We start from the raw sequence: 20,879 nt of genomic DNA, 5'->3' as shown, positions 1-20,879 counted from the left end.
TTCTTTAACTTTCAAGCTAAAATAGAACATATCAAAAGTAGGAAAAAGACGATGAGTTTTTTTATTTTGTTTTCTAATTATTTTGCAGATAAGGATTAAAGGACTTTTGTACCTGCATTAGAGGGGCCAAGGTTTACTGCTGACACTTAATCTGTAAACGTAACATCCGAATTCAGAGGAAGTAAAAGGGAAAATGGGAGAAAAATCTGAGGAATGTGGTAATTATTACGCTGTACAAGTGATTGCAATTGTACTTCTAATACTTATGTTACTTATTTGTATTCTTGGATTTTATCTTTATGTATTGGACAAGCCCGGTATACGGAAAACTTCTCATAAAGCACAATTACGCAACAAACCTCTTTCTGGTGTTGAAGAATGACTTATGATGTTCTGACTCAAAGAATTGGATAAAATTCAATTGTTGTGATACATTTGCTTTTTGTCATTCTGTTTCGTATGTATGAATTTGTATGAATTGGGCCAGACTTAACAAGAATTTGATCACTTTCACTTTTGTAATTACCTCATTATCCTCATAAGCATTTTTTTTTTGTATTTACAAATTTACTATTATATTTTAATCTTCCCAATAATATTGTTTACTGCATATGAGTTAACAAATCAAGAAGTGAATAAAGATATGAAACATTAAAAGTTGATTTATTGTGTTTTCAACAGCTAAACCCATCAATAAAATCAGTGGCGGCGATTGGATTTTAAAAGTGGTGGAGCAAGATATGATCTGAATATTTGTATACCAATGTTAGTTTCCCTGGTTGCTTCTAACACTTTGTTTGACGTAAGATTGTATAACTAATAGCACACTATCTTTTTCAGTTAAATACAGTATAACTATTTCCTTTTTTATTAAGTAAAGTGACACGAGCAACGCAAGTAGGTAGACATAGTAGCTCTTTGTACTCTTAAACAACGAAGTTGTAAGAAGAAATTCGATTCCTTGCTCATAAACATCTTAAAATTCTGTCTGGAAAATTGTGTGATCAGATTATTTAAGAACAAATTTGCAAAACAAATAAATAGGAAGGATATTATTAATCATAGTAATGAATAATGAGGCTTGCTTTGCAAAAGTTATATTGAAACTGGGGGTTAATGAACATCTTATATTTTTAATTCCACGTATGCTATTATATTTATGTTATTACTCTTAGAAACACAGTAAACACTACAAGCATATGCTACGACATTTAAAGAAGTAATTACTTTTGCAGCTTCCCGAAATATGTTCGTTGCCATTAGGTACAGTTTTCACTTTCTTGGAACACATCAAAACACAACACTACATAAAATTACTCCACAGTCCAGGTATACGAAATAATCCCAAAACCTAGAATTATGTTGAATTAACTAAAGTTAATTGTATATACACTCTACACCCCTAAACACCACTTCGCTCACATATTACACTGCAAAACAAGGAGAAGGTAAAGTTATTTCTTATTATTCTCTTTTTTTTAAAAAAAAATATTCGTTAATGAGCTACTTTTTCGGCTAAGCGGTTAGTGTACGCACCTTTGGCGTGGGAGACCCGGGTTCGATTCCCGGCGGGAGTTCATGTAGTTCGGATTCCACGTTTATCAGTATGTCCACGTTTCATATAGCCTCGCTGCTCAACGGGATGTTAAACTCAAAAAAAATCAAATCAAATCAAAATATTCCTTACTATTAGAAAGAAGAAAAGATACTTTAGGAACTGTCAATTTTTGAGCAATTAAAGAATAACTTGTGAAAGACTTCTTTTTATACGAAATGTTATATCGATTAGTTTCAAAGCGGCTGCCTAACATCGAGCCTTTGTAAGAAGAAATGAAAGTACGCTCCAATTATTGCGCTGCAATAAATTAATTTTTGGGCCATTTTTCGTGGCAATTAAAACGCGATTCCTGTAGCTATCTTAACTCCACGGGAAGACATCCAATACGTACTCACGCAACAGCAAATATTATATGTCATCATTTTTTCTATGAAGCACTAATACATACTAGAACGTTATATTTCCAAATGAAACTATATATATTAATGGGTCATTTCAAAAAAGTGGGGAGCAACTGCCCCCCTTTGTCCTTCCTAATCGCCGCTCATGAATAAAGCTACCCTTTCTGAAAGAGTCATTTTCATTTTCCATTGAGCCCCCCCCCCAGCTGTACAGAAAATTAACATAGACTAATCAACGTAGCTTTTCGTGCTGAAGAAAAATATACCTTAATCATCAAGCTGAGACTACGCTTTCGAAAATAATTGCATGTTGAATTTAACATTAGAGTATATGGCCAGAAGTACTCTTTTTTATTTTTTTTATTTTAAAGGAACGTTAACAGGTAGAAACGCAGTTTTTAGGAAGTTTCCAGGATACAATATCAAGTCACATCTTATGGTATTAGAGCGACTTTCCGGAAAGTTCTGGAACATTGCTTAAATCAGGATGGAATTTGCTGCAAAAGCGGTTTCAACATTAACACAAAAGAAAGATAAGACAATTTGATGCATCTTTTGCTTGAAACGTACGGTATAAAGCAAAAAAAAAAAAAAAAAAAAAAATAAAAGTAAAGTACATAAAATTGTGAGGTGAAAAAGTAATCAATTAATTAACAAATATATAGGTATGGTACCGAGTCCGAGACTAGTCTCGATCTCGTCTTGGATTCGGTATCATCCATAACTGTAGGCCTTATATCTGGAGAGCTACATATAGTGTAGCCAAACCCAAACTATCGCTTAACTCAGTATGATGTCTTCATTCTGTAAAACATACAACAACTTGATTTCGAGTCAGCTCAAAAATTTTGTAGCTCCTGATCCAAAAACTAATTATTGACCAAAATCACAACATTGATCCATTTTTTTTTATCATTCATAAAATTCTTGTTTGTGTAGATAAGATACATCTACTTTAAAACGAGTTCAGCAATTTGACCCCGATTTAAGTAATGTTTCAGAACTTCCCGGAAACCCGCTCTAATACTATTAGATGTGCCTTGATATGGTCTTTTGGAACCTTCCTAAGAATTGCGTTTCTATCTCTTCCCGTTTTATTTTTTTTAATCGAGAAAAGTACATCTGGCCATATACTCTAATGTTAAATTCAACATGCGATAATTTTCGAAAGCGTTGACTCAGTCTTATCAGTAAGGTATCCTTTTTTTTTCAGTACGAAAAGCTACATTAGTTAGTCGATGTCAATTTTCTGTACAGCTGTGGGAGGTTTTCAGTGGAAAATGGAAATGGTTCTTGGTGAAAAATATGAATTGCAGAATATTCCTTGGTATTAATAAAATATTCATTTGCTAAAAGTAAAGATAATTGCCTAAACATTTTGTTGTCATTGCTGTAGAATATCTTGCAATAAAACTCAGCTCCAGAAGTAAATTGCTTCTTCTGGTTCATTCCATTAAAAAACAAAAAGTGATAATTTAGAGTGGTTACTATGAAAACAGATTCATGCAACATGAAAAGAAAACTCATACGAAATAATACAAAACTCACTCTACGAGTTAATTTTGGAGGAGAAATAATGTGTAATGTAGTGTGGGGTTGATTATTAAATTTTTATTAATGTAATATGAATACAATAGCCTAAGATATTTCTAAGAAAACCGTACAAAAAAAAATAATAAAAATAAAAACTCATCCAGCAAGTAAACTATCCCTTTTGGAATTTTTCAATACAAATTGACAAATATGACAGTAGTACCTTTTTTCTTTTTTCTTTTTTCTTTTTTTCTTTTTTTTTTTTACGAATTAGTGATTTATTAAATATATCGTTAATTCAGTTTTTGAGAATGTATAGAAGTGGAATATTTATCTTCATACTCCCTTAAAAGCTTTTAAAATGATGTTCAGAAAACGCTCAAATTTTGCAAGGGGACGTTTTTGCCATATTATATGGTACCCCAAGGCTGTGTTTTGCCAATCCAACATAAAATTTTATTTCTTCAAATAAATCTACGTCAAGTTATTATACATTTCAAATCTAAATGTTAAGTGGAAACTTACAATGCTAAATTTATTATTCAGTGTTGCAAACTAAGGGCGGCACAATATCACAAAAGTTTCAAAGTTTGGTGACCTCTACAGCTGTAATAACGCAACTGAGAAGGACGGGGCAATATATATCCAAAGTACTGTGGTGTCTAATGATATGGTCATAATATGACATATTTCGAATGAGTAACAACAAAGATACATAGGATTGAAAATTTGACTTTCTTTAAACGTCATGTTTCGAAAAAATGCTTAGACATAATCTGACACAATTCCAAAGATGATTTTCAATACATGTGAAGACCACAACGCCATTTACAGATATTTTATATCTCAAACCTTTCTGAAGATATGGGGGAAATGTTAAAGATTGCAAAACTGCTTAAAATTACTTGTCCTAATTACACCTATCAAAAACGTATTGTTGTAATGTTATTGAAGCAACGTAAATCAAATCATGCTTCAAAAAGTTCTAACAAATACACCACTTTAAGCAATATATCAAATTTTACCATTTTCCTCATCTTCCGAATGATTTGAGATATTTAATTGCTGTAAACATATCATAATTTTCACGTCTATTGAAAATCATCTCTGTAATTTGATGTGATACCTATCTCAGCACTTTTTTCGAAATAAAGTTCTTTGAAAACAAGTCAAAATTTTAATTCCTTATAAAATAGTTTCTATTTGTTCGGGTCAAGACTTTACTAAGGAACTAATATGTACTGTATCGAAAAATACATGCTTCAGAATCCTGCAGTACTTCCGCAACTTTATTTTATGGGGGTCGTTAGTGAGTACTTCAGATTACGGGGGCGCGGTGGCTCAGTGGTACAGCGTTCACCTTCGGTGCTTGGGGTCCCTGGTTCGATCCCAGCTCGTGCCGTGTGGACTTTGCGGTGGACAAACACCGTGCTCGTGGGTTTTCTCGGGGTTGTCCCGTTTCCTCCCGCTTTCTTCATTCCACCATTTCTTTCATCGTCACCGTCTCTTTTAGCCTAACCGGCATAACCGTGGGACGTAAAACTTAAATATTTCATTTCATTTTTACTTCAGATTACATGCCCCAAACCAAACTGCCTGTAAAAAAATTATTGCGTGAGTACCTTACGATTCTGAAACATGCATTTTTGGATAGAGCACATATTAGTTCCTTAGTAAAGTATTAGGTAGGTCCCATAGTTTTGGAGCTATAGACTTTTAAAGTTCATTATTTCATGTTTTCGGCAGAATATAACTGCGAAAGGAAGAATTTGTGCACCCAGGTTGGTCTACACTTTTCGTCTTATTTTGGTGTCAGGAATCACCTCCCAAACGTTGTCGGTGTTGTTTTGAAACACCCTGTATATATAATCTTTCAGTTCGAGGGTATTTCCAAGAGTTTTCTATCTGACACAGAAATATCGCACCAGTCGTAATAAGTGCTTCGTGGTATTCACTGCTATCTACAGTAGAAGTAATGTATTAGTTTTAACTGTTGCATACTACATGAGAATGCTCCAGTCCACACGATAGTTGTTACCAAGGCTGCAGTGAAAAACTGCGGATTCAATGAGATTTAGCACCCACCATAGAACGCAGAGTTAGCACCGCACATTTGCAAACAACATTTCTGTGAACCGGACCATTGTCATGCAGCATACGAACTCAACGCACAGCCACTTATTCAAATGACTGTCTCCAATGAACAGACGCAGCTATTCAGTTGAAACTGATATATTGTTTATTCCATAGATGGCACTACATGTTGTGAACGGCTTATTACTAGTGATGCGATATTTCAGTGGTAACACACAGTGACTGATTCAAATGACTGCCTCCAACTAACTGACGCATCTAGACAGTTGAAAGTTATACATTATTTTTCCATAGTAGGTACTACATGCTGTGAATGGCTTATTACTAGTGGCTCAATATGTCAGTGTTAACCCTGAGTGACTGCCTCCAACGGTGATTCAAATGACTGTCTCGAACAAACTGACGCAACTTAACAGTTGATACTAATACATTATTTTTGCATAGATGGCATTACATGCTGTGAACGGCTTATTACCAGTGGCACAGTATTTCAGTGTTAACTCCCAGTGACTGCCTCTAATGGTGATTCAAATGACTGTCTCGAACGAACTGACGCAACTAGACAGTTGATTCTGATAGATTATTTCTTCCATAGATGGCATAACTTTAAAATTTGGTCTAGATACAGTCAATGCTTAAACTCCTTACTTATGTTCTTACAGCATACAGGCAGAGAAACGAACAAACATTCAGTGGCGGATGACTTACATCTGGTGTTAGGTCATGGGAGTTCGCAGTGGACAACATCGTATTCGTGGTTTCCTCAAGATTATCTCGTTTCCTTCTACATGAAAATTCCTCCAATTATTATATTATTAGATGAGTTCATCTTCCTTAATTATTCATGTCGTTTAGTCTAAAGAACATAAGCTTGTACGAGATAACACTAAAAATGTCATTGCATTTTATTTGCAGACCGACAAATGACCATTCTCGGAAGGAACAGTATTCATGAAACGTGTTCATACATTCAAATTAAAAAAAAAAATCATTTCCGCGATGCTAAGTATTTGTTCATTCATATTGTTGCTCCAAAGCGCATAAAAACTTTAAAAAAAAAGAAAAAGAAAGGAAAGTAAGTTTGAGTACAGTAGAAAATGCGTCTAAGTTGTTTATATTTTGAATATTCCAGCGAAAATATTTTTCTTGCTTTATTCCTAGTTGAATTGTACCGGCTACGCAGAACATTAATTCCGTCAATTTTAGAACATATTGTATACAATAAGTGATCAAATCTCATGGACGAGAAAGTGGGAGGAAACGGAAGTACACCAACAAAACTCACGGACACGATGTTGTTCACTACAAATCTACTTGGGGAGGGGATCAAAGGAAGTTCCCAAAGAAAGCACTCTACCACTCAGTAATCGTGTCCCCTAATTGCCAATGTGAAGAGTCCTTAAGTTATAATATCTTCAACTTATTACAGAGTAAGCAATAGAGATCAAGGAATAAAAAAAAAAAAAAATAAAAAAAAAAGCTACCCAGCACAACTCTCACTTCAGATCTCGGATTCGATTGTCGGTGAGAAAACAGTAGTGCTTCGTACAACACTGGTTCGAATTCTATTTTAAACTATATTTCTCGTTACTGGTTATTGTCTACTTGCTACTGCTAAACCTGTCGGGCGAGAATTTGGGTTTACAACCGAATGGTCGAGCTGATTACTTTCCAAGAGATTATGTTTGTTTGTTTGTTTAGTGCTTTTTAGTGCGTTTCTGTGTAGTTTAATGCTTCTTTCCAACCCCGAGGATTTATAATAATCTACTTAAAACGTTAATTTGTAGCTTTAACCACATGAGCTGGGAATCGAACTCGGATATTTCCTTACCGAAGGCGAGAATATCAACCACTCATACACGAGAGAATATTTCTAGTTTAAATACTAAAGTCAAGTAAAATTAAATCTAAAGTTTAGCATACAATACCTACATGCACCCTTGCAGGTGATTGAGCCAGGGCCACCCATAAGAAATACAAGAACGTTAACCATTCAACCATAAATTATTTTATTTATAACTGTGAAGCACACATATCTGTTAAGGTATACATTTATTCCAAAATGTTACTCTCTAAAATTCTCTAACTTTTCCATCTCTCAGTTATTACTATCTACATATATAAAATTGAAAATCACTATCTTTGTGACTCTAAATCTCCTGAAGCGCCCGACCGATCTCGATCAAATTTGTAACATGGATGAGGTTCGAGGCTGGGATGGTTTTAGGCTATTCAGTTTAGGGTAGAACTGAGGGTAGGGGGAGGGGGTATTAAAAAAATAAAACTTTATACCTCCTAAAACACTCGACCGATCTTGATCAAATTTTCAACATAGATTAGGATCAGTCTTTGGATCGTTTTTATGATTTAAATTTGACGGAGCAACATAGGGGCGGAGAAGGAGGGGGAGATATATAAAATCAATTTATATAGAACTGAAAGTGACTATTTTTGTAACTTAATAACTCTTGAACTATCCGACCGATCTCAATCAAATTTTCAAGATACATCAGGTTCGAATCTGGAAACATTTCTGTAATTTCAGCTTAACGGTAGATCCTAGGGTAGGGGGAGAGGAGGGGGACGTATAAATAAAAACTAACAAAATCTAATAACTTTTGAACCACCCAACCAATCTCGATCAAAGTTTCAACATATATGAGGGTCGGGCCTTGGCTGTTTTTTATCATTTCACTTTGACGAGCCAACCAAGGGGAGGGGGAGGGGGAGATATATGTAAAAAAGTAAAATTAAAATGACTGCCTTTATGACTTCATCACTCTTGAACCACCCGACCGATCTCAATCAAATTTTCAACATACATGAGCTTAGGAACAGGAATTATTTTAGGCTATTCAGTTTGACGATGCAACGTAGGAGAGTGGGAGGGGAGAGAAATTTAAAAGTGATCAAAAATGACCGATATAAGTGTTGAATTAATAGTTTTTCGGGTCGATAAGAGAAACAGTGACACTTCTGTTGCTGTTTCAAGCCAAATACAACCCTGATAGTTGTGGAGGGGGAGGGCACAAAGTAGTGGAGTGGGATAAACATTTAAAAATGATCGAAAATGACTATTAGTGTCAAATCCATAGTTTTAGGAGTAGCTGAGATTAACAGTGGCAATTATGATGCCGTATACCACAGCACGGAGAAGGGGGAGCTATATATACCGTATGGGAAGGGGAGGGGAGAGAAATTTAAAAATGATCAAAAATGACCGATATTAGTGTTGAATCTATAGTTTTCGGGGCGATGAGAGAAACAGTGATACTACTGATGCTGTTTCAATCCAAATTCAGCCCTGATAGTTGCGGAGGGGGAGGGTACAACGTAGGGGAGGGGGATAACATTTAAAAAATTTTCGAAAATGACTAATATTAGTGTCGAATCGATAGTGTTAGGAGTAGCTGAGGAGCATCACAGTGACAATTGTGATGCCATGTGCCCCATCAGGGAGGAGGGGGAGGAGGAGCTATATATAATAATGATAATCGAAAATGACCAATATTCGTGTCTAATCCATAGTTTTCGGGATCATTCAGATGAACAGTGACATTTCCGATCCGGTTTAAATCCAAAATCAGCCCCGCCAGTTGGGAGAAGGGGAGAAAGAGATATAGAAAAATGATCGAAAATGTCCACTATCAGTGTCGAATTTATAGTTTTCTCCGGTCGCTTAGGTGAACAGTGATACTTTCGATCCCGGTTAAATTCAAATTCAACAACGCAACTTGAGGGAGGGGGAGGAAGAGATATTTAAAATGATCGAAAATGACCGATATTAGTGCTGAATCCACATTTTTGGGGTCGTTGAGATGAACGGTGACACTTCCGATGCCATGGCCCGCAACATGGGGGACGGGAAATTTATATATATATATATATATATATATATATATATATATATATATATATATATATATATATATATATTAGGGTGGTCCAAAAATGTTTGCGAATTTAATTGCGCATGGTTGCTAATATTGTTCCTTTCCTACAAGTATATTTCACTGTAAAAAATCAACTCAATTGGATAATATTTAGGGGTCGCTCAAGCGACACGAAGTTGTGCCATAGGATGCATATAATTATATCGTATACGAGACATTGGAGGTTTAAAAATTCAATCCTTATAAGGTAAATTGTACTTTTTGCCCTACAAAATGAATTATTTATTATTATTACTAAACTTGCAAATAGCTATTACCAAAATTACCATTTATTGATTTCAAAATAAGTGAGATACCTCTAAATATGCAGTTGCTTTTCATTTTAAACAGAAAAAAAATAAGGTTATTAACGAAGTTGGTAATTTTTCAAAGTCCTCTTTCGAGCATCTGAAGCACGCTTTCTGTGGTCCTCAACAACCTGAATTAGGCTCTGCATTTCACTTTCTTTCTTTGTGATTGACTCATTGAAATTGGATATAAGGGCCACTGAACGTTCAGCAGCATCGTTGACAACCGTAAGTGACTCGACGATTCGTTTCTCCTTTTGGAATTTGTCCGAGTTACTCCAGTGCTCGGGATCAGATTGGAACATGAAATTGATGTCAACTCGAAGAGAACGTAAGGCGCAAAGAGAGACTGAATTAATCAAATCATGAAGATTCTTTGTTCCTGAGCCGTGGCAGTCGTGAGTTTTATGCTTCTTGAACTCCACTTTTCTTCAGAAGCCTTAAGGCGATTTATAATATTCCGCTTGTCCTCGAAAGATAACTTCTCAGAGAACAGTGAGAGTGGAACTAACGCTGCTTCAAGATACCACAAGTGAGTTTGAAGCTTGTTAATTGCAGATTCAGACACAGATTTATTCACTATGGCGGATTGTTTGATCATCTTGAACAGAAGTAAGTTGTTAACGGGGGCATCACATGTCTTGGGACACGAAATCCATGCTTTCACGTATATGAAACTTGCAAATAAACACACTTCCTGCAGATTTTTTTCCTCTTTGACTGTAAGCTTAAACATTTCGCGGAAAATATATATCTTGAAGCAGCATATTATCTTTTCCATCCAACGAGCCATATGGTAAGCACCTGGTGACTTGAAACGGTACTCCTTTGGAAATTCACCAAATATCAACAGGCAAAGCTCTATCATTTCTTTATAGTCATCACGGGGAACACAGTTATTTATTATCTTCCTTATGTACAAGACAATTTTGTAGAAACATAACAACTTCATTTTTCAGTGTTCGTACATATGGCATGGAAAGGCGTTCATCATCCAGCGCCTTAAAATTATAATGCTTAAGGTTTGGTCAAAACTCTTGGAAACGTTGAAAAAGTGGAATATTTGAACCTCTAGTATGTTCTCCAAAATTGTGGGAGGTGCATAATTAATTAGGTGAAATTTATCCGTATTTTAGACGATACCAATCATAAATATAACTCCGTTTCTCTTCCAGTCGTGGACTAATATGTCTTATATTTATGCCTACACTAGAAACGCCATTTCAGGCACCCCCCTTCGAAACCAAAAAACGGAAAAATTAAGGAAGGATTTTAAAAAAAGAAACGAGAAATAGAAGAATCAGCGTTAAAAATAAAAAGCTACAGCAAGCGTTTGGTTACTCTCTCTTATGAGCAGCTTTGCGTGCAGGGAACGGGAAGTGTAAGTTAAAAATGGATATTGTTCTAACGGGGTTATTTCATGTCACGAAATCCTTCTTCCCCTATTACGAAATCCTGGCCACTTCAAATGTTCTTTTTGGATGAAATTCACAAGCATTACACAAAACAACGAAAAGGTCCATCGCCGCTTAAATGCGAATACGTTCAATATTTCAAATAACAGGTATGGAGCATAATTGAAGGCTTTGAGCGACGCTTAAATATATTTTTACTGCGATGAAATTTTTCATTCAGTATATTTAGACGACATGGATCAAAATTGGCAAGTATGCGTTTAGGTCAGAGATCTTTTTCTCTTTACCATTCTATGCTGGACCACCCTAGTATATAAATGATCGAAAATAACCAATATTAGTATCGAATCCATTGTTTTTAGGGTCGCCGAAACGATCAATGATCTTCCGGAGCTGTTTAAATCGATGCTATTAAAAACGAAAACAGCATATCTCCTATACTAAACACATGAGATACGCAGTTGTGCACTTAAATTTTCATTTCAACTCAGCGAAGCGGGTAATATATGATAATATATACAAAAATCACAAATATAAAAATAAAAGTGACTATGTTCGTGAATGAATAACTTTTGAACCACCCGATCGATCTCAATCAAATTTCCAACATATATGAAGTTTAAAAATGAGAAGTTTTTTTTATTTTATTATTTCATTTTGACAGTCGATCTTAGGGGAGGGGGAGGGAGGAGGGAAAATAAATGAAAATGAATAAAACTTAATAATTCTTGATCCACCCAACCGATCTCGATCAAATTTTCAACATAAATGACGTTCGTTATTGGGATAATTTTTGTCATTTAACTTTAACGGTGCAACGTCGGGGAGGGGAGGCGGAGATATAAAAATAAGATAAAAAATAAAAATAAAAAATAAGAAATAAAAATGGAAGTGACTGTCTATTTGGCTTCATTCTTGAACCACCTGACCGATCTCGATCAAATTTTCAACATGGATGAGGCTCGGGCCTGGGATGGTATTTATCTATTCACTTGAACGATAGAACTTATGGGAGGAGATAGGAGGGGGAGATATATAAAAATAAATAAGACTTAATAACTCTTGAACCACCGGACTGATCTCGATCAAATTTTCAACCTAGATGACGTTTAAACCTTAGATGATTTTTGTCATATCACTTTGACGATGTAACTTAAAGGAGGGGAAAGACGTTTACAAATAATCAAAAATGACCTATATTAGTGTCGAATCTATAGTTTTTGATGTCGCTGAGATGAACAGCGACATTTCTGATGTCATTTAAATACAAATTCAGCCCCGCAAAAATTGTGGGAGGGAATATATATATATATATATATATATATATATATATATATATATATATATATATATATATATATATATAAATCAAAATGACCAATATCAGTGCCAAATTCAGTTTTTGGTGTCGCTGAGATGAACAATGACACTTCCGATGCCGTGGCCTACAACATGGGGAGGGGAGGAGGATATATAAAAATCATTGAAAATGACCGATGCCAGGGAGCGTTTTAGTAATAGTAAAAAGTGACTGACTAACGAAACATGTTACTATTGTCCCTTAATTTAACCCAGCAAAGTGGAAAATTTTATGCTAGTTAATTATAATGCCACTACTGAATATTTTGTGTTGCAGATTGATTCGCTACAACCGGATCTTGATAGAATTCATTCTATATAATCAGCATGAGTAATACCAGATTACAATCTGTAAAATCGTAATATAATCGACAAATTATTGCTATTTTATGGGAAACACCATCAAACAATGAGTGATTACGTCCATTTCCACAACTTTCGAAGCAATTAACTGCATGTCCTCATCTGGTTGAAGGCCTTGCGGAACTTTCTTGAACATGATATGGTAAAAAGAGTAAGAACATAAATTCCATCTGCAAGGAGGGAGAGAAGTTCTTGACTTTTGGTGTTTAATTGCTCTCAGAATCCCATAACTTCTTCACAAAAGAATGGCAGTTCTTTGTACAAACACTTTTATTTCTTTTCTGGCTCAAAAGGTGACGAACACACGCCAACACTAATGAAACTGAAAGAAGCCAAAATAAGATTAAAAGGGAAACGATCGATAATAAACTTTTGTTCTGCTATAATCTATGTATGCTCATACTTGAAAATATCGTCCTAACACAGGTTTTGAATATATGTAAGATGGAATCTCAGTTTAACGTCCCATGTATAGGCTTTTTAGGCTAAGGGAGACGGATGATTTAGGCAAGTGAATAATGATGGAAGAAATAGAGGAATGAGAGTGTGGGAGGAAACGGGACATACCAAGAAAACCTATGGACACGACGTTGTCCACCACAAATTTACTAAGCCGGGGATCGAACCAGAGACCCCGTGCACCAGAAGTAAGCGCTCTACCAATGAGCCACCGGTTTGAGAAGCGATATTACAGGCAAAGTGAGATATTTTTATGACGCTTATTTGATTACTTAAAGCAACTTCTCACTATTACAATTTCTATTGTATGATGATGAACGTTAAAACTGCAAGTGGTTGATTTCTATTACTTTCGATTTGAAAAGATTAAGAGAGAAGATAATATATATTCCTAAAACACTAAATCGATACCAAAATACTATTCTTGATATTTCTAATCGTTTTTGCTCTATGCAGATGATCGCAACTGGAAGTTGTTCTACCTTGGGGAAAGAACGCAGGCAGAAAGTATTTGAGAATAAAATCCTGAGACGAATATTCGGACTCAAGAGGAACGGGAATGGTGAATGGCGGAAACTTCATAACAAGAAACTGCTGAATTTATATAGTTTACCAAACATTGTTAGGGTCATCAAGTCTAGGAGGCTCAGGTGAGCAGGTCATGAAGCTAGAATGGAAGAAAATAGGAATAGTTTTAAAATTCTGACTGCAAATCCAATGGAAAAAACATCCATTAGGAAGACCTAAGCGTAGATGCGAGGACAATATTAACATAGATCTCGCAGAAATAGCAATACAAAGCAGAAACTGCATCCAATAGGCTAAGAACAGAAGTCAATGGAGATTTTTTGTGAACGCGAAATTGAACGTCCGGGTTCTCATAAACTAGAGAGTTAGTTAGTTAATCTGTTGCTGATTTTAAGAGATCGCTTACGTTCTGGAATATGGGCTATAGCTTGCCACCACCGTCAAAGACTCAGTTATACATTAACACATTAACAAATCAACTCTAATAACAAACTTGGCCGGGACAACACTCTAACTCTCTATTGGAATAAAAACAGCAATTGAAAAATTCATATCCGTTCAAGAGTTATGGAGCGAAGTAACGGACAGACTGACGGACGTATTAATAACACAATCTTACAAGTCTTACTGCGTAATTCTGATAAAATGTATACGTCAATTTAATTTCGATTAATTTTTATGGCATTGCTATCATTGGATGATAATTTCTACCAAACCAATAAACCACGTGTACCGAAGCACAACAAGAATAAACTTGTTTATTCTTCTGAGATTAGAAATTTACTACGTTCGCAGTGTTAGGACTGGACATATATCTGTTTTGCGAGTAAATCAAGCATTTAATTTGCAGAAGCAATCATGTTCTGATTTAATATCCTTTGCATTTTGATATAATGGCATGCTAAACACTTCATAAATACAATTTTAGACGTGGTGATTTCCTGCTCTGAAGTGTGAAATCGTCAGTTCCTTCTGCATTGCCAAGAAAATGCAAAACTACCGAAAGTCAGATCGTTGAGTCAGTCTCTTATGGTCTATTGTGGAGCGTAACGACTGCATTTTGATCCAGTTGCTTTGGTTTTCACAAACGTCGGAAGCATCTTTACAACTGGGAACAAGGGCTGAGTGAAAAATAAGGTAAGTCATATTACAATGAGGTCAAATCCCCGATGCTCTCCTTCAAACAGCTATCTATACTATGTATTTTTAAAATTAATTCTTTAATTGTTTTCCACTGTAATCTCAAAGACAAATTCTTTTGTTTTAGATGAATTGTGCTGTTTTCCCACAAGGATAAGGAAAAGAAAAAAAATCATGTGCATGGCAGTGATAGAGCAGATTATGGATCACATTTGTCACGACTTTTATCTGAATCATCCGGATCTGGGTCTCGTTTTTTCAGACCTAGTAACCTTAAAATTTCCGAAGACCCAGAAATACTCAGTGAACTGGACAGGCTCGGTGACCCAGACAGAACCCGTTATCCTAATGTACCCGGTGACTCAGAAAGACTCGGTGACACAAATGTACCCAGTGACCAAGACAGATTCAGTGACCCGGACATACTCGATCACTCAGACAGACCCGGGGACCCGCATATACCCAACAACCCGGACAGACTCTGTGATCCCGATAGACCCGTTGAGCCGAATATAACGGGCGACCCGGACATACTCTGTGACCCGTACAGGCTCAGTGACCCGAACGAAATCGGTGACCCAGGCAGACCTGGCAACCTGAATATACCCGGCAACTCGGACAGACTCAATGACTTGAATTTATTTGACGACCCGACGATTCGGAAGCAGTCAAAATATCAGTTCTTCAGTAATCGTCCAGAATTTTATGGTGGGTTAATGGCTGCCCACTACTCGATCCCAAATATTCATTTGTTTGCATCCCGGTGTGACATATCTTAATCGGAATACTATGTTTTGAACATTTGAAATAAAATTTCATATTATACTACTGTATGCTGGAAAGTAATATAATGCTCTCCGATATAGACTATACAATAAGATTTAACAAAACATTGAGTTTAGCAGCATGTTTTATATTCTAACGATAAGTTGTACATGTTTCCTGGATTGAACTTTGACCATCTTTCATAAGAAAAACATGTAGCTTAACATATCTTTGATTTTCACGCATTTATGCTCTTATAAACCATGTAATTATATTTCAGTGCAACGCTTTGATAGAATTAACAAGCAAGAAAGAAAATTATTCATTTACTGAAAAGTAGCGGTGCAAAAATTCAGCTTTTCTTTTAGGGTGAATGTTTTTTTCCTATAAAAAGCCATTTTTGGTGGGGGTGAGACGAAAAATTTTGCTTTCTTGACATTTTAAAAATTTTCTTGTTCAAGTACCACTTCTGTTTTTCTGTAGTGGATTCTACAATTAATTAAATGCGTTTATAGCATTAAGTAGTCGTGAATCTATGTTCAGTCCTGGGCTTGCTATCTTAACTGGTTGTGACCCTGACCTTGCATCTACTACGTGTAAGTATAAGTTATGCAACCCATATGACCAAAGTGTTGTTTTAGTTTCCTAAACATTTTATCAAGTTGCCGAAAGTTATACATCTTGATATATGTTTTTTAGTGGTTGCTTAAATGGAGTCTCGTAGTTAAGAGAAACGTACCATAAACCAAGAAACATAGCAAAACATGTTTGTGCTGGTATAAAATCTTGCTTACATCTTGTTCTCCGTTCGGGAAAAAACTTATTCTAAGCTCCAGAGTTCAGTTTACAAAATTAACGTCATAAACAGCTATTTTTGGTATGATGTTAGTTTAACATTATTATTTTTATATTTTTTCTGTCGTATCTGTTAAAATGTGTCACGATTTTTGAATAATAAACTTGTGGATAAAGTTCTAAATATTCTATTCTCGAATTTTGGCAGCCTCAGTAGATGTTATATATAGTTGCAACGAAGTTTTAGTTTAGTCATAAATGTTGTTCTATGAAAGGTAGTACACTGTCGAAACAGTTATTGCTAACACAGTTAAAATTTATTACTAAAGCATTTTTGTCGTTGATTAGGGATTAGGATAAGGAATTACATCTCTGGGTTTTATATATGGCCATGTTAGCCCGTCACGTATGAGTGATGACGTCCCTCGGCAATTATACCATCCGAGGAAAGGGAATGAAGGAAGAGGCCTGGAACCTATATGTTAAGTATCATCCCGGCATTTGTCTGGTGTGAATGAGAAAACCCAGGAAAACCTCACTCAGAATGGCTGGCCTGAGAAACACCTTTTCGACCGAGTGTCCCCATGATTTTCGTTGAACTTTAATTTAATAGCTCCATAAACAGTTAATTTGAACTAGAAAACCCCTGCCTTTTTTCTTTCTTATCGAATGACTGCTTACTTTGGATCATGTTTTTTTGGACTTTCTCTTTACAATCCAGTGATTCACTGTATGTTAGCGTTATGATGGGATAACAGATACGCAACATAAATTTCTCTCTTCATTCAAATTGAAATATTTTGAAAATCAGTCCCAAAATTTTACAGGCTCACGTTGGCTCAGTAGTAGAGCGCTTACCTCTGGAGCGTGTGGTTCCCAGTTCAATCCCCGACCAAGTAAGTTTGTGGTGGACAACATCGTGTCCGTGGGTTTTCTCGGGGTACCCCTGTTGCCTCCAACTTTCTCATTCCATCAATTCTTCCATCATCGTTCACTTGCTTTAATCATCGTCTTCCTTAGCCTAAAAAGGCATAATTGTGAAAAGTTAAACTGAAATATTTTATTTTCATTTTTCCCAGAAAGCCTATATTTTCCAAGCGCTTGCATCCCTAGTGAGAACACAGAGGGAAACGAGAAGATACTCTTTGTTAGAATTACATTAGCAGACTCACATATAGTAAGTTGACCGATGATGGCCACCTCAAAAACTCTTCTTTATAACTTCAAAATATACGAACAGAAAAAACGATGTGGTATTGAACAGTGATCCATCCACTTGCCATTATCGAATAAATTATATAATACCCTTTAGTACTTGCGAAGAACATGAGAAAAGTAACTTAGCATTCAAAATCAGCATCATAGGAAACCTAGGATTTAGGGTTTGGGATTTAGATTTCTGGGCTTTCGACATCTAAGGCCATTTAGCCCTTCACGTTTTGACGGATGACGTCCCTCGGCGAGCACACAATCCAGGGAAAGGGGAGGAAGAATGCATTGGAGAAGGAAGGAAGCGGCCTGGGACCTATAAGTTAGGTACCACCCCGGCATTTTCATGGTGTCAGTGAGAAAAACCCAGGAAAACCTCATGCAGGGTGACTGGCCTGAAAAAGCTTTTACACTTTTTCGACCGAGTGTCCCAACCGGGAATCGAACCCGGGACCGCTCGCACAGAAGGTGAAAGTGTCAGCGACTACGCTACGCGGGGCCACATATAGGAAACCTATACCCAATTGATGTCCACACTTATTACCTAAGATGGCTTTTAAAAGAAGAATACAATTTAGGTAGAAAAATAGAGTTACATGCAAATATGTTAGGCAACTGTGTATCCTATTTAGTATATGAATAATAAAATGATATTTACATTATTTCAAGCTACGTAAGTGGGCAACATATAAAAATGTTAAAGTGCGCTGGTGCAAGCAAAAAAAAAAAAAAAAACTGCTGGAGAAATGGGTAAGTGAAAACTTTCTTGAGGATGATAGTAAAAAATGCTAAGTAGTTTTTATTTAGTTAAATTGAAACGATAACGTTTTGATTGTCTATATATCTATATCCATAGTTTTTCGTATTACATGTCCATAGTTTAAGAACTGTTTGTGTTAACCACAAAACGTTTGAACATTGGACATATTTTATTTTCTTACTACTTAAATTTTAATATTACACACCTATTACACATCCAAACATTTTCCACAAATTTATTTTGTACTACTTAACGCATCATATGGCTACTCACTTCTTGTTTGTCCACCGAGCACTCCAAACACTGCATCCAATAAACTACGAGGGTTGGGGCAAAAGTCATGGCAACTATTTTTTTCTTGAAGATACCAGTCCGGTTGGAAAATGTGACATATACAGACGAAAGGACAAGGTGTTAACTACATATGTGGACAATGAAGAGCACTGAAATATCGTAACACACTAATTTATTACGGTAGTATACAGGGCAATATAGCCTTCATGGTGCAAAAGAATGACAACATTGTACGCATACAGTTGACACGACAAACCTGCCCTAAAGACCCTCAAAGTAGTCCCCTGCTACTTGCTCCACACGCTGCCAACGATCTGGGAAGCGCTGAATACCATCCGCCTCAGCATGTGACGCACCATGTGTGAATCGGGTCACCTGTTCGCCCACAGCATTAGCAATGTCCTCGCGTGTTGCAAACCGCCTACCACGTAGTGGTTCCTTAATCTTTCGAATGAGATCAAAGTCACAGGGCGAAATGTCAGGAGAGTACGGTGGGTGCTCCAATTCTTCAAATCCCCAATGTCCCAGTAGCTGCCCTACACACTCTGCTTTATGTGGTTTTGCATTGTCGTGCAGGATTATTGCACTGTCCACAATATCCGGACGTTTCTCCCGAACGCCACGTCGTACCTGTCGCACCAAGAAATCCCTGTAGTAGTGTGTGGTCACTGTTCTGCCATGTGGAACAAAGTGGAAAACAATGATACCCCTGACGTCATATGCGACGATCACCATCAATTTGACTGGGGAAGGATTCTGACGGAACTTCTGCCTCCTTGGTGATCCAGCATGTCGCCACTCCGCGGACTGACGTTTCAGTTTTGGTTCGTATGCCTGGCCCAAATTTCATCAATGGCGATTATTCGGGCCAAGAATTGATCGCCGTTCTGTTGCCAGCGTGCAAGGTGGTCGGAGCATATTGCATTGCGCATTCACCTTTGAACTTCCGTCAGTGCATGCGGTACCCACCGCAATGCGATTTTGCGTAGTTGCAGCTCATTACGCAATATCATGTGAACGGTGCATTTCTCGATGCCAATTCCCCCCGCAAACTCCATTAGCGTCCATCGTCTGTCTTCATCCAGATGCTGCTCGATGACGGCATATGCCACGTCGGTACGCACACTGACAGGTCCTCCCGAACGTTCCTCAACACTGGTTGACACACGTCCTTGCTGAAACTTTCCTACCCACCGTGCTACTGTCCGGTATGGTAGGGCATTATTTCCAAGGGCTTCCACTAATTCACTGTGACATTCCAACGCATTTCTCCCTCGGAGAACAGCTATTTTGATGTAAGCGCGCTCCTCGACACAGGTTACTTCCATCTCGCACGACACTCACCAACTGACTGATTTCACAGCCCTTGCTGTGCTACTACCAGCTATTACAGAGCCATTTGTTGTTTTGTATACTCACTATGCCTGCAGACCTTCCATACGACACATAGCAGTTTGTGATCTGCTTACATATCTGCAAGAAAAAAAAATAGTTGCCATCACTTTTGCCCCAAACCTCGTATATTCATAACACTTCTCTCGTACTAATTCTTTCTGCAACATATGCAGCCATCAGGATGATCAAATGATAATTTCACTTTCTTTCTCGCAGGAAAGTTCTTACCAGTGGCTACATGTAAAGAAAAAATAAACCACTTTGGGAAGCCATTCTACCTCTGGTATCAACAAAGTTGACTAATCGAGTAGAACGATATTGAAGACAAATTTTGCATAGAATCCCGTAATGTTATGTGTCATTTTATAAAATATCCTTGAAATTAGCATATTTGCACTTTATAACTCAACTACTCTAATACTACCTACCAAAACTTCTAGCGAAGCTGACAACCTATTCCGCACGTCAATTTATACTTGGATACACCATTAGTACTATCACCTGATATGTCTGTGAGAACTGTCAAGGAGTGATCATCAGCGATCAATTTACTCTAATTTCCATGCGTATG

The 20,879-nt window shown here is 36.7% G+C and overlaps 1 protein-coding gene across 1 annotated transcript; it reads right to left on the bottom strand.

Annotated features, from left to right (window-relative positions):
- Window positions 1-19,845: 19,845 nt before the first annotated feature.
- Window positions 19,846-20,241, bottom strand: LOC145674159 (protein GVQW3-like). The gene has a single exon (XM_081743988.1). The coding sequence runs from the start codon at window positions 20,239-20,241 to the stop codon at window positions 19,846-19,848; it is 396 nt and encodes a 131-aa protein (XP_081600114.1).
- Window positions 20,242-20,879: the final 638 nt, after the last annotated feature.

The sequence above is a fragment of the Thermobia domestica genome, chromosome 17, assembly GCF_964235325.1.
Source record: "Thermobia domestica chromosome 17, izTheDome1.hap1.1, whole genome shotgun sequence".
Taxonomy (NCBI): Eukaryota; Metazoa; Arthropoda; class Insecta; order Zygentoma; family Lepismatidae; genus Thermobia; species Thermobia domestica.
This window is presented reverse-complemented; position numbering and strand designations above follow the sequence as displayed.

Excerpts from the sequence above, each read along its gene's own strand:
- LOC145674159 (XM_081743988.1), bottom strand. The coding sequence starts at position 20,241 with ATGGAAGTAACCTGTGTCGAGGAGCGCGCTTACATCAAAATAGCTGTT.